Below are 14,394 nucleotides of genomic sequence, written 5' to 3'. Positions count from 1 at the left end.
AGAGGCTCAGACTGCATGTGGTCACTAGGAAGTCCACATCTGTTTTTGTGAGTTGGACTGTTAACTTGGTGCTTCCTCATCTTGTACTGAGTGTATTGTTTGCTGTAATAAATTTGCCTTACAGTTTCCTTTTCAGACTCTGCTTACATTCACTTCTGATTTGCATTTACTGAGGTGTTGATATAAACAGCAGGTTGCCAGGAATGCAGCTATGGAACTGCAAGTCATGGCAAGATCTGCACGCAGAACTGTGCCCCCAGAAAGGGAGTATATTTCAATTTAATATCATCTTTTGCCATAGTTTTTGGGTGGCAGTGAAGCTATGAGATCCAAGGGGAAAGCCAAATGCTTTGCAGGTGCTGAAGACAATTCAAGAGATATTTTATGATAATTTAAGGCATAAGTTAATTCAGAAAAACTGGAAAGCATTTTGGTCTCCCAGTATGTTAGAAAAACAAAAGGCAATAGAAAAAAAAAGCCACAGAATGTTCTTCAGTCCAAGACGGTCATGCCAAAACAGCGAGAATTCGTTGTGTTAGTGGAGGAGAAGATACTAATGTATCTTCAGTTTTGCATATTGATGTGTACTGAGAGAAATCCGAGTGTTGCTGCAGGAGTTCAGTGAGAATAGAAACACACTATACACTCCTGTCACTTGGCTAATAACTATCTGGGCAAATTGCTCAGAAGGTCATTTGATCCCACATAGATATCAGCAGGAGTGTTGCCATTGATGCTAGTGAGTGAAGGATCAGGACTTTATTTAAATGTGTGCTGAAATGTGCAGTTGAGTGCTGTTGTTGGCTGTTATTGCCACTGAGTGGCATTTCTTACCAATTAATCATTGCTCATTGGTAGAACTGGAATACAGCTCTGCAGTTCCTGGATTCTGTTCCTGTGGTTAGGCTGCCAGATCGCATTGTCCCTCCGGAGGTCCCAGTAGACAATAACAAGCAGGCAACAATTTAACCAAAAATAGAAATTGGGGGAAGTAGTAACAATAAATTCATTAACATGGTAATTATTAAAGTGAAGAGAATCCTGCGCAGGAAGAAGTTACACTTTAAAATTATCCTCTTAAAAAGAATAAAGTGATAGTAAAAGTATCAGGCAGTGAAGAAAATGAGAATAACTACATCTTCTTGTGGGAATTGCCCTACTTTTTTGGCCTTGTGGTAAAGATGACCTTGTTTACATGAGATATTCATAGGCAGAGCCAAGATGGAATGTAAAAGAAGGGTATACTGCCCTGTGGCAGGGTAACTGCTGTAAAAGATGAAGCTTTAAAGACCTCAGTTTGATAGATGCTAACGTGCCATAGATTGTTGCGTATCTCCTGCAACAGTGGGATGTCTCATTGCAGAGGATAAAAATCACTCTGAATATGGAATAATAATCATTCAGTACAGAATCTGTACAACATTTAAGTTTATGGTCTATATTTTGTTTGCGGCTAGGGTACTGCTTGAGGGATGAGCCAGCCTTTCTGGCAGTGTGGTGGGGCTGGGTCTCTCCCATCTCTGCAGCTCCTTGGGCTGACTCCAGGGTGGAGGCAGTATTTCCAGCAATTTGCATCTCTCTTTCTTGTCCCATGCATCTTTACCGATTACACTTAGGGACTACAGTGATGAAGTAGATGCCAAGATGTCTAAGACATTTTAAAAAAAGAAGCATAGAAGAAACTATGCTGTTGCTGGTGAAATAGAGTGTGATAAACAAAACATATTCTGGGAAACATCTGGAAAATCAACAGAAAAGTAGAAGAGACTGCAGAAGGATTTACATTCAAAGTAATACATCAACCTGACTATATGATAGAAATGCCCACCAGAACTGTAAAGCCGTCTTTCTCTTATATTTGTTGTATTTATCTGAGCTGCTAGTTACACTGCAGCATGTACCTGAATACCTAATGGAGAGCTCAGGTATGGCTATAACAGCAGCAGTGAAGCTACACTGTATGACAGGTTTCATCTCTGGTGTTACCTACATAAACCTTAAAAAAAGCATCCTTGCTTACATCTACATGCTGCAATTGTCATTTTTCAAAAGCAAGGTCATCAGTAGTAGTCAGAGCAGCAGCATGCCATTTAGCCATTGTGTCAACTGGAGAGGTAAATGTTTAATAGCAGTAGTTTGAAAATGGGTCATTACAGTGTGAAATTTGCTTAGAGTTTTGGGAACTGTGGTTATTTAAATATTGGTATTTGCACAGTATCATTACTCATCTTAGACAAAAGGCAGGAAGAAGAACTGTTTCTAATTTGTGTAATCTTAGTACCCAACCAGCTTCTTGGTACCATCTCTCTCATTAAGTTCTAGTAGAGGGGGTTGAATTGTTTCAACACACTTGCTATATCATTCAAAAATGCTGCACAGATCTGTCTGATAGTGAAGGTAATGACCCTAATTATGCAAAAAGCAATCAAGGTCAGGTTAAAGAGTAGTGTTACTGTCATTATAATGTATTTAGAAAGTACCTCTCCATTCACATAATACAAAAATAAATACACACACACCCCCCCCCCCCCCCCAATTCTAAGTTCTTCAATAGATGCACTTTCCAGTGTTTAAGAAGTTTTAATCTACTCTTGGTACTGCATGGAATATTTGTTATTAATAAGTGCATGAGAATGCTGTAAATCCAGAAAACTGTATTATGTATAAACATAAAAATATCACTCAAAACTGGGGATGGTTTCTTTTTACTTAAGATAGTGATCTTTTGTCATTGACAAAATCAAAGACTGGATTTAAAGATCTCTTGTGGTGGAGATGTTCACCTATTTAGTAATTTCATATGTAAACGGTATATGAAATTAGCATGTGATGCCACAGAACTACTTGTTCTATTTTTTCAGGTTTTCAACAGCTTGAGGATGGGACTGATTTCCCACTGCTTTGCATTTTTTGTAGTCATGTAGATTGTTGTCCAGGATGTGCAAAGTGAATATGAAGTGCTACCATTCTGTTCTGACACATGCCCAAAATATATACAAAACCAGACCTATTATGTTTGAATGATTAGAACATCTACCTGTCTGGACATCATAACTGCTCTAAATAAGGGTTCCTGAAAAACTGTTCAATCAGGTCACTTGATACCTGGGACATAGAGCTGTGGGCTGCAAAGCCACGTGATTCTTCATTGTCGTATCTCTGTGTTCAGTTTTACAGCAATCATATGAAGTTTTTGGCAGGTGCATCCTCTGACCACACTTAGAAAACCAATGGTCTTATCAGTAACAGAAACAGACTTCAGAAGAACTGGAAAAGCCTGAGTGGCTGTGTGCAGTTTTTTTCCTGATTCACATCACACTGTCAGGAGTTGTGCATTTGTAAATGAAAGTAATTAGGATAACGTCTTCTGCAGTTGAGGTCTGCTGTTTTCATATCGCATCAGAACTAAACTTTTTTTATATCCAGAGCTGAACACCGTATTGCAGGTGGGGTCTCACCAGAGCAGAGTAGAAGGGCAGAATCACCTTCTTTGACCTGCTGGTCACACCTCTTTTCATGCAGCCCAGGATATGGTTGGCTCTTGGATGTGAGTGCACACTGCCAGGTTATGTTTGGCTTCTCATCAACCAGCACCCCCAAATCCTTCTCCTCAGGGCTGCTCTCAGTCCATTCTCCCCCACCCTGTATTTGTGCTTGGAATTGCCCTGACCCAGGTATAGGACTTTGCATTTGGCCATGTTAAACTTCATGAAGTTTGCGCTGGCCTACCTCTTGAGCCTGTCAAGGTCCCTCTGGATGGAATCCCTCCCTCCAATATGTCAACTGCACCACATGGCATGGTGTCATCAGCAGACTTGCTGAGGGTGCACTCAATCTCACTGTCCATGTCACTGACAAAGATGTTAAACAGCACTGGTCTCAGTAGCAACCCCTGAAGAGCACCATTTGTTACTGGTCTCCACTTGGATATAAGGCCATTGACTGGAACTCTCTGAACGCAACCATACAGCCAGTTCCTAATCCAGCAAGTGATCCGTTAAATCCAAAATCCATGACTCTCCAGTTTAGAGACAAAGATGTTGAGCAAGACAGTGTCAAATTCCTTGTACAAGTCCAGGTAGATGACATCAGTTGCTCTTTCCTTACCCATCATTGCTGTAACCCTGTCATAGGAGGACACCAAATTTGTCAGGCACAATTTGCCCTTAGTGAAGCCACGTTAACTGTTGCTAATCATCTCCTTATTTTCCATGTGACTTACCATAGTTTCTGGGAAGATCTGTTCCATGATCTCGCAGGGCACAAAGGTGAATCTGACTGCCCTGTAGTTTCCCAGGTTTTCCTATTTTTCCCTTCTTAAAAATGGGGCTTATGTTTCCCCTTTTCCACCCAACAGGAACTTCACCAGACTGCCACAACTTCTCAAATATGATAGATGGTCGCTTAGCCACTTTGTCCGCCAGTTGCCTCAGGACCCATGGATGCATGTCATCAGGTCCCGTGGACCTGTGCACATTCAGGTTCCTTAGATGTTCTCAGACCTGATCTTCTCCTACAGTGAGCAGTTCATTATCCCAGTCCCTACCTTTGCCTTCTGCCACTTGGGTGGTGTGGCTGGAGCACTTGTCAGTGAAGACTGAGATAAAAAAGTCTCAGCCTTCTCCATATCCCAGGTAGCCAGGTCTCCTGTTTCCTTCCAGAGAGGTCCCAGTCTTCCCTAGTCTTCGTTTTTTTTCACTGAGATACCTATACAAGCTTTTGTTATTGCCCTTGACATCCATGGACAAATTTAATTCTGTCAGGGCTTTAGCCTTCCTAATCTGATCCCTGGCTGCTCAGTCAATTTCTGTGTATTCCTCCCAGGCTACCAGTCCTTGCTTCCACCCTCTGTAAGATTCCTTACTGTGTTTGCATTTGTCCTGGAGCTCCTTACTCAACCACACAGGCCTTATGGTTCCTCTTTGTCAGGATGCATTGCTCCTGAGCTTGGAGGAGGTGATCCTTGAATATTAACCAGTTTTCTTGGCCTTCCTTTTGCTCCAGAACTTTATCCCATGGTACTCTACCAAGCAGATCCCTGAAGAGGCCAAAGTCTGCTTTCCTGAAGTCTAGAGTGGCAGGCTTGCTGTGTGTCCTCCTCACTGCCAAAGAATCTCAAATTCTGCCATTTCATGGTCACTGCAGCCAAGGCTGCCCTTGAGCTTCATATTCCCCGCCAATCCCTCCTTGTTGGTGGTTTTCTCAGTGTATATTACAATCAAGAATTATAATCAACACCTGTAAAACAAAGGATCCAGCCAGATTTGCACAGCCAGTTTGTTGTTTTATACTGAGAGCTAAGTAACCAAAAGAGAAGTGGAAATCCCATACTAACACCTCTCCTTAAAGGTGCAGTTATTTAGTGTTGATTCCCTGAGATAGCTCCCAGTCTGTTGGCTGTCTGTTACGAGGGATAAATTCTTTGTCAATTGAATGGTCAAGCAGCAAACCTCTGTGCTGTGGTTCTGTATATACTTAATTGGAATTCCAGGGAATGTTATGTAGCGCAAATATTGAAAACAAGCTCTAAGCTGCCAGAGATGGCTACTTGTCTTTTTCATGTCTAGCATGTTTAGTGATTCTGAATAATAATACAGGGGATATGGGATTTTTAGGAACATTAAGTAATTCTCATGTATGCAGAAAACCAGCTCTTTGTTAACACTTCAGTCTTGTAAAAATGGTTTGAAAAGTTCTGGGACCACCAGTGTTGACGAGCTTATGCTGATGGATGCCCCACACAGACAAAAGCAGTTTCTATTGTCTGATGCTCTTAAGAATTTGCTGAAGGGTCAGCAGGACTGAAAAATGGACATCAGCACAGCAGTGAAATTAAAGTGGTAGAATACAGCTTTAAACCCATCAAAAAGAATGAGGAACAGGTGCCTGCCCTAAACCACAACATTACTTGGGAGTGATGTGTGGTAAACTGGCTTCATAACAAGAAGCCACAGGGATCTTTTCCAGATTGGATGTGTTACCAGACTTGCCATAACAAGGAAATGAAATGTAGACAAAGGATGCTACAATATGGCCAAAGCTTTGTATCTCTGTAACAACTGAGATTCACAATGGCTGCCTTTTGGGACTTCCACATGGTAATTCAAGAATGGGACCTGAAAGCTTCTATACCAGCCTTTGACCAGAAGCTGAAACAACAGTTTTGCAGTTATTTCATTCACTTCTCTCTTTCATTCACTTTTTCTTAGGTGTTGTCCTAATTAACCTTAATCTTAATTAACCATGCTTTCAGTATGACCAGAGGAAAGAGAGAGCAGGAAACACAAAGGCACAGGGCAAGAGTGAAGAAGTATTTCTTGGCTTACAATGACAAAGTGGTGAGACCCTCCCCAGAAAAATAAAAATCTGTGGTATAAACTGGGGCTGTCAGTTCAGACTCTCTCAGACTTTGAAACCTGGCTGCTCCTGTAATGAAGAGCTTTCCTACAGAAGGCAGGTCTGCTTGTGAGCTATCTGGGCAGGCCATTCCCATCCAAGTCGGAGTTTCTCAGTGTTTTATGCTCCGGTATTCATGGGAGCATTCCCTTCCTACATTACAACTGCAAAGTAAGGGAAGGCCCCCAGTTACAGTTTCTCCCCAGCCCTGCAAATGTTCTTTGGGCTTCATAAATGCTGACAGCATACACTGTAAAAACTTTCATCAGAAGGACTGTAACAGTACTTCTTCACAAGCTAGGTATTAGCACTGGCCTCTGAGAATCAGTGCAATGGACTCAAACTGAGGTGACAGTGAAATCTTCTGGGTTTCCCAAAGCCTGCTTACGTTAGTAGATCCTAATCCCTGTCTGCTGCTTGGGGTCTGTGGGTGACACAAGTGAAAACCAACTCCCTGCAGTGCTTCAACAAGAACTAAACGCTCGTTCATTGTGGCCAAAACATGGGCTGTTCTGGACCCAGAGTTATGCAACTGCAAGGGTGTTTGATCCTACCATTTTCCCCCTTTTCTTAGCTAGGATCAAATATTCTTAGAATGCCTCTGATGCCTGTTCTTAACAGGAAGAGCTTTACTTTTGAAAAATGGTCACTTAAAGGCAGCTTATTCTCTTTGTGGGTCTAACACACGAGTTCAAATGAAAATACTGAAGCGGTTTTTATGCAGCCTTTCTGGTGAGGTGGGGAGAGCGAAGAAGAGGCACCTCAAGCACTTGCATGTGTTTCTGAAGCCACAGCTGCTCTGTACTCGATACAGGTCCTCCTGAGATCACGTACCATCTGGGGACTGGCATAGCCAGCCTGCCTCCGCCTGCACCAGTGATGTCCTCTCTCAGGGCTCTGTGCCTGGGGCTAGCAGTTGTTGGAAGCTGTTGCTGAGAGCAAGCTGAGAGCTTCTGCTCTCCCCACTGGAGTCAGATTTCAACTGGCTAGATGCCAGATCACGGAAAGTAATCCGTTGCATTCACTGCAGTTTTCGACTTGTCCTCATCTGATATTGGAGTCCGTATCAGTAGTTTTGCACCCTTAATTTGCAAGCGATTTGCAGTCCAAGTTGTGGGAACAAACAATTCCATGTGTGATTTAGAAAATGTGGCCTGTGGAGTCTATTTGCAGTAACCACAATAGTTAAATTGCCAGCGTGATTAACTGTAAGAATGAATGTGCTTTCATAAATGCCAGAGCAATTGTTTCTGGTAATTTATTCCACTCCTTACAATATGGCTGCAAGAGTCTGAACTAGTGTTTTTCAGATAATATGTTCCATATTTTATAATGGCAGCTTGAGAGAAATTTCTTCTTTCTAGGGCAATTAGATTATACTAATTTGAAGAACATTTTCAGTGTTCTTTATTAGAGTTTAGTAAACTGTGAATAAAATTATTTTTGGTGTAGGTGGACAGAGATGTACTTAGCAATAAAGTACCCTATTAAACTCTCTTGTTTCCACATCCTTTCATTTGGTAGGATTAAAATCTGTGTGCGTGAGGTGAGTGTGTATTTTTGTTTTATCAGTGAGTATATCTTTTTGTAATGCTATAAAGTTATAAGTAATGTTATAATGTTATAAATGTATATGTTATAGAACCAACTCCCACTTTTAGATTGGCACTAGTTACATGTTTACTTCTGTGTTAGTGTCAGATGCAATCCCAAATTATTAATCTAACTAGAGACTAGCATCACCTCAGTTGGGTTCATTCAATGGTATGTTTGTTTTCACAAATGTTTTGGGAAATGATCTGTCTTAAAAGAAAAAGAACAACTTTAAAACATGCTGTTGGTTTGTTCCTTTTGGGCTGGGTCCAGTACAGAATGCAGCCACACAAGTAGTTGGATTAATACAACAGAGAAAGTTTTAATTTCCAGGCATGAATTGGGGAAAACAGTTTGGATTTACTAGAGTGGTAAGAACTTCAACCAGATCTACCAGCCACAGCTTGGAAGAATGGCACTAAAGGCCATTTCTTTAACTACTTTTCATTTTCATTGCTTCTTTCAACTTTTAAAGTATTTTAATGCTGAATTTATGAAACACAAATTATGGATTACGTAAATACTTTCTTTGCTTTTAAATTGTTTGAGAAATTGTGGGATCCTTTTTAGTTTATTACATTTTTCTAGGGACCAGTGTATTTCTAGTATTGTGAGCAATCAATTGCAGGTGCTTCTCATGTGTATTCTTACATACTAGTTTAGCCAAGTTTAATCTGAAATAATATTCATCTCTGAGGCAGTGGCTCAGAAGTCATGCCTGTGATCTGGGTCTTCTGTACTTCTATTCAGAATTGCCATTTTGCTGTTAAAAACTTCAATTCTTATTTCAAGAAGCCTCAATATCATTATTAGGAGCCTTATTGTTGAAAAGTCAGATCTTTCTCTTTTGAGACCATAGGAGAGCTCTGCTTGTTTTTGTTGAAAACTGGAAAATAGTTATTCATGTAACATCCTCTCAACCCTCCTTAAATGCAATGTTAAGGTCAAAATAATTAGTTTACCACCTATCCTTATACCAAAGTTGGATATATTCTGAGTGCTATAGCAAAGTTATATTTTCTCAGCTGTCCTTGTCTTCATGTGAACCAGCACGCTTACTTCAGTTAAAATGAATGTGGAAAAGTAGTGCTTAAAAATAAGATTCAGAGAGAAGCTAAGAGTGCACATACATGCCTCTCTGAAGACTTGAATGGCAATCGCACCAGTTGTGCCTTGATTTCACAGTAAATATATGTGCAGTGGATGTGTTGATTTTTTTTTCTGTGAATGTTCTGGCACAGTAAAGGCATACAGACTTAGAACTCTAATTCAGAAAAAAAAATCCGCCTTATTAATTAGTAAAAGTTACTGTATACTCCTTCACATATCATATATTCAAACACAGTTATCCCAAACCTCCAAAACTTTGAATGGTCTAATAGGAAGAGAGTGAAGAATCACGCAAGATGGAGATGTTAGATTTGCATGAGAGAATTCGCGTTTGCAACAGCGAATGGAGAATGACCACCATCCAACAACACTGCATGAAAATGAGTACTTACTATTCAAAAGAGCTCTTACAATGGAAAAGTAGTATCCCTGAATGAAAATAGGGCTTCAGGAGTTGCGTTCCTTTCGCATGTAACTATGGCACAGTGTACCTTTTCTACAAAACTATAGCACATTTTTCTCCTGGCAGTTGTGTGGAAATATTTGTTTGATATGAGTGATTGGATTTTAGAACAACTCTGGATCTTACTGGAAGTCAGCTGCCAGCTTTCATTAATTTAATATAAATAATGAAACCAGCAGATGCTTGGAACAGTACAACTGAACAGAAATGCAATTATTGACTTCAGCCTGCATTTTTTATATGTCATGTTAGCCTTGTGTCTTTTTTATTTTTATTTATTGCACCAGATATTGATGAGCATTTTCAGAAGCAGATTTGATGTAGTAAAAAAATTATTTCACTCTGTTGGATACTAAATTCATGTGGGTAGTTGAAGTTCTAGAGGAAAATTATTACTTCACTTATTTTTGCATACTGATGAAAAGTTAATGATCTTAAGGAATGCGTAGAAGGCTTGTAATAAGCAATATGATTTGAACCACTCATGATACTTCTGTAGAAATGTCTCACTACTGCTGAATATAGCAAAGTTATTAATCTTTCTTGACAAGGGGCCAGTGGGTTTCGAGTTGGTTTCGATGTCTATTTCCTACTGCACTAAAATTCCCATGTTCTTTATCTGACCTAACATCCCTTCTGACTGGAGGGCCTGGGATGCTTCAGTTGACACTGCAGCCTGCAGGACAGAGGGACACTGAGTGTGGACATCAGTGGTATTTCTCCTGTTCCCTGTCTGAGAGTGCAGGTCTTCTTACACTAAGCCAGCCCTTGTGCTCACATGTGCTCCTTGGGGTGTGGGAGTGCTTATCCCAGGACAATCCCCTCCCTTGCTTATTTGCTTTATAGAGCTTCACCAACCCCACAGGTCCAGCAGTTCTTCAGACCTCTGGTACATGACGAGACAGAGAGGATGGAAAGGGCAGCAGAGGCTACTAACAACTGCAGATGGCAGCGAGTCCCTAGGTATCCTAGGCTCTTGGATACTACTCTACCGTCATTGCATCAAGATTTAAGAATTTTGTTATTATTCGATGTCATGTACATTTAGAGTTATTGCTCTTCTGTAATATCAGTGTGTCACAAATCACTGTCAGGGGGATATTGAACAAATAAAAGAAATTGGAATTCCTTGAGCCATTGCAAGGAACAGCATTTAAAATCAGAAATCGTATGGAGTGTCTGTCTTATTAATGAAAGAACAACTGAAGCTTTATTCCTAGTCATTTATCTGTTTACTTTTTGGGGTGTTTTTTTTGGTGATGCTTTCAATATATCTTCCAACTGAGTTCTCCATCAAACACTGAAATGCTACTGTATTGAGTATTTTTTTCCTTGCCTTATACCCAGGTATCTGTCACTTTGCTGTTTTTACAGCTAAAATTAAACCCTGCAAGCAGATAACAAGAATTTTTACTCTTGGAGGTGGTAATAAAGTTTCATATTGTGCATAAGAGTCAATACTGTATTTTTTAGATAGACAGTTAAAGCAGTTAGTTAAATAAGAGTGTGAGTAGAGAAGAAAGCGTGAGAAGATTCTTCATTTGTTGTTTACTATCCTCACTAATGGATATCTGTAACTTGATTTAGCAGGTAGCGACCAAGTGTTTTTAAATCAAATAATTCATCTGAATTAGAACATTCCTCAGACACTGCAGGTTTCGACATAATGTTGACACTTTAATTAAACTCCTAAGAGAGATGTGTTCATCCAGAGAAAACATTTTAAACACACTAGACTATGGATAGTGTAAATCTGGTTACCTCTGTGGGCAGACTTCTGTTGTGTGTATGCTGTCTGCCCTTGGGATGCAGGTGGTGACAGAACTAAGGTCCTGAAAAAGGGATTTACAGTGCTGCTTGCCTATTATTAAAAAAATGGTAATTTTAAAATCGAAGTTCTGGTACAGGTCATTAATTTCTGGCTTCGAGTGTTTCCGCCACATGGAGTGGTGGTTTGCCCCCCGCAGTGGGGCTCCACAGGGCTGCCCAGCTGTGACAGCGTGATGCAGTGGGGGCTTCTCTTCTGTCTCTGCAGAAGCAGGGGGCAAGAAGCTGCGGAGCACGGTCCAAAGGAGCACTGAGACAGGGCTGGCTGTGGAGATGAGGAACTGGATGACCCGTCAGGCCAGCCGGGAGTCAACGGATGGGAGCATGAACAGCTACAGCTCCGAGGGAAAGTAAGCAGCAGTTGTAACCGTGGTTACCTGATGTTTCTGCATGAAACTGGCAGTTAGACAAAAGTGCAGTGAGACCTGCAAGTCCTGTTCAGTCAGAATTCTCTTTATAAGCTACTGTCATTGATGGACCAAGCCTAAGTCTTTCCCTGTGACCAAAAGAGTCTCCCCTTGGTGAAGGAAGGATGAGGATTGCCCCATGAGAAAGGCACGTGGTGGGTCAGAGCATCAGCATATTGTGGGCAGGAGGGGAAGCAGGTGCAGTGCACTGGATAAAAGACAGAAAAGGACAGGATCTTTTCTGAAAACTCCATGCATATGTCTGTGCTTTGCAGAGCAAAGCATTTCCAGACCATTTCCAGGTGTCACTGGGCTCAAGAGTTTTTCAAAGATTCTACTAATTAATCCTGAAGAAATGATCTGGGCAGAAGTATGAGGCTGTCATGTATCATGCTTTTCATAAAAGCCCAAGTTAAAGACTTCTAAGTGGTATGTCCAAGACATTGCACCAAAAAATCTTATTGTGGATAGATTTATTAGTGATATTCATAGCACTGGATGATATAACTGTACTGGGTGATACACCACCTACACTAGATGATCTATGTATATCTTCTACATCCAATTTGGTGCACTATATGCACTTGAGATGGTCATGTATTTATGGTTGGTCATTACAAATCTCATTAGTTCTCATTGCCTTGTAATGCATCACAGATAATTTATGGCAAGAATGTGAATTTTAAGTTACTTTAGTAATTTGCCACAATGGATTTCAGTTCCATTATTGAGTGGATGTCATTTTCAAAGACATTTTTAACAAAATGTTTGTAATGAATGATGATTTTAAAAAATAATGACCAGTATTCAGTCTAATGTAATAATTTTGCTGGATGCATTTGGCATTCAGCCATTGAGTTCACATTGACTGAGAAACATGAGCAATTTTACCTTCATGTAACTAAATTACTGGCAAGGGTATGTGTTAGTATCCTACTGAACTGGTCTCAATACTATGATAATTAATAATGGTCTTTAATATATTGGGAAAAGAGATCATGAGGGAAAAATATTAACGTGGAAATTAGGTACAGTGAGGATTAGTGCTTCCTTCACCTGATCGTTTATGCTGGAGGTTGTTAAACATTGTGAAGTTCTGAAAATTACGGTAATTGTTTGTAATCTTGTCAGTGTAAGTGCCTTGTGAGCTGTAGTACCAAAACCAAGTACAAATCATCTAGAAAAGAAAAAAGGATAAATACAAGTATTTTTTTTTTTTGCTGCTTTTTTTTTTTTTTAGTTTGATCTTCCCTGGTGTGAGGTTGGCTGCAGACAGCCAGTTCAGTGATTTTCTGGATGGACTTGGTCCTGCCCAGCTTGTAGGACGACAGACTTTGGCAACACCATCAATGGGTAAGCATTTATGTCCTATAGGTAGGATACAACTTACTGGGTCTGGTAATTAGAACATAAGAGATTATCTAGGTTCCAAGTCGTTATATGTGGATTTCCCCTGTGGTTTTGAACATCTCAGTTAAGACCAAAACTATAACCTCAGTCAAAGCTGAATGTAATTCTGGATGCTTATTAAGGCACTGAAAGGGGCTTTGAAAAGTTCAGTATTTTATCTCTTCAGTTTTCCATCTTTAAAATGTGTCTAATGAGACCCATCCCTTCTCTGAATCACTTGATAGTATTGAATAAAAAGGGGAATCTAGGTGTACAGTATTTGTTGTTATTGTGCTCACAGACTTTCATATTCACAAGTGATCTTTTAATACCTTGTCTTAAACTAGAGGCATGGTGAAGAGATTTCAGGCATTTTTACAGAGCTGCTTTATACTAATTCCTTTGCTACCTTTTTAATCTGAAATGGTTAAGACAAAAAAAAAATAATTTGAAGCGATAGGGGCATGGGAAATGGGAGACAAGATGTTATTGCAGGGTTTTTTAACTGTTTACTAATGTAAATAGCAGTAAAGAGGATAAATATTAAATTATCTAGTATGTTAAAATCCAGATCATACTTATTGGTGGGTTGCAGATGATACAAGCCATTAAATATTCATCTTAGAAATTCCCATAGTTTTTAATTTATTTAGGTATTTCTGAATTACAATGCCAGGATTTCTCTTTGTTGTCTAGGAGATATCCAGGTGGGAATGATGGACAAGAAAGGACAACTGGAAGTAGAAATAATCCGAGCCCGTGGCCTTGTTGTAAAACCAGGTTCAAAGACACTGCCAGGTAAGGAAGAAAAATCGCAACAGCGTAATCCAGCTAAGCCCCAGTTTCTGGGGCTTTACTGTTCAAGGTAAACTCCTTGCAAATTCACTTAGCAGATTACAGTATTGTAAACAGAAATGCATAATGTATTACAATGGCATACAAAAAAACCAACACTACTTCAAGAGGAAAGAAAATCAGACTGGTATCTGGGCTATGAGAAGACTCAGAAGTATTTTAGTAATAGCAAATGCATCCTTGGTTATGGCATAGAAAGTAAGGTACGTAATGAAGAGGTACATAAGATCTCTAGGGATGAAGAGGGAATCAACAAGAGCTGTGGAATAGCTGCCTACTAGAAAAGTAGACCAGTATTTGATACTTACTCCTTATTTTATAATCTGATGTCCTATAACACTATGTGAAAAGGAC

At 40.0% G+C, this 14,394-nt stretch overlaps 1 protein-coding gene across 50 annotated transcripts in view; it reads left to right on the top strand.

Annotated features, from left to right (window-relative positions):
* RIMS2 (regulating synaptic membrane exocytosis 2) overlaps positions 1 to 14,394 on the top strand; it is a 457,644-nt gene that overhangs the window by 439,257 nt on the left and 3,993 nt on the right. For all 50 annotated transcript variants that reach the window (XM_061447907.1, XM_061447901.1, XM_061447897.1 and 47 more), the window contains 3 exons: positions 11,598 to 11,739; positions 13,037 to 13,149; positions 13,882 to 13,983. In XM_061447907.1, coding sequence (XP_061303891.1) covers positions 11,598 to 11,739; positions 13,037 to 13,149; positions 13,882 to 13,983 — 357 coding nt within the window. The remainder of the gene's footprint in view (positions 1 to 11,597; positions 11,740 to 13,036; positions 13,150 to 13,881; positions 13,984 to 14,394) is intronic.

Source organism: Pezoporus flaviventris, unplaced genomic scaffold, assembly GCF_033815535.1.
Source record: "Pezoporus flaviventris isolate CSIRO_AGI_PZ_B2104156 unplaced genomic scaffold, CSIRO_AGI_Pfla_v1 ptg000007l, whole genome shotgun sequence".
Classification (NCBI taxonomy): Eukaryota; Metazoa; Chordata; class Aves; order Psittaciformes; family Psittacidae; genus Pezoporus; species Pezoporus flaviventris.
Note: the sequence above shows the minus strand (reverse complement) of the source record. Positions and strands in the feature narration are given on the sequence as shown.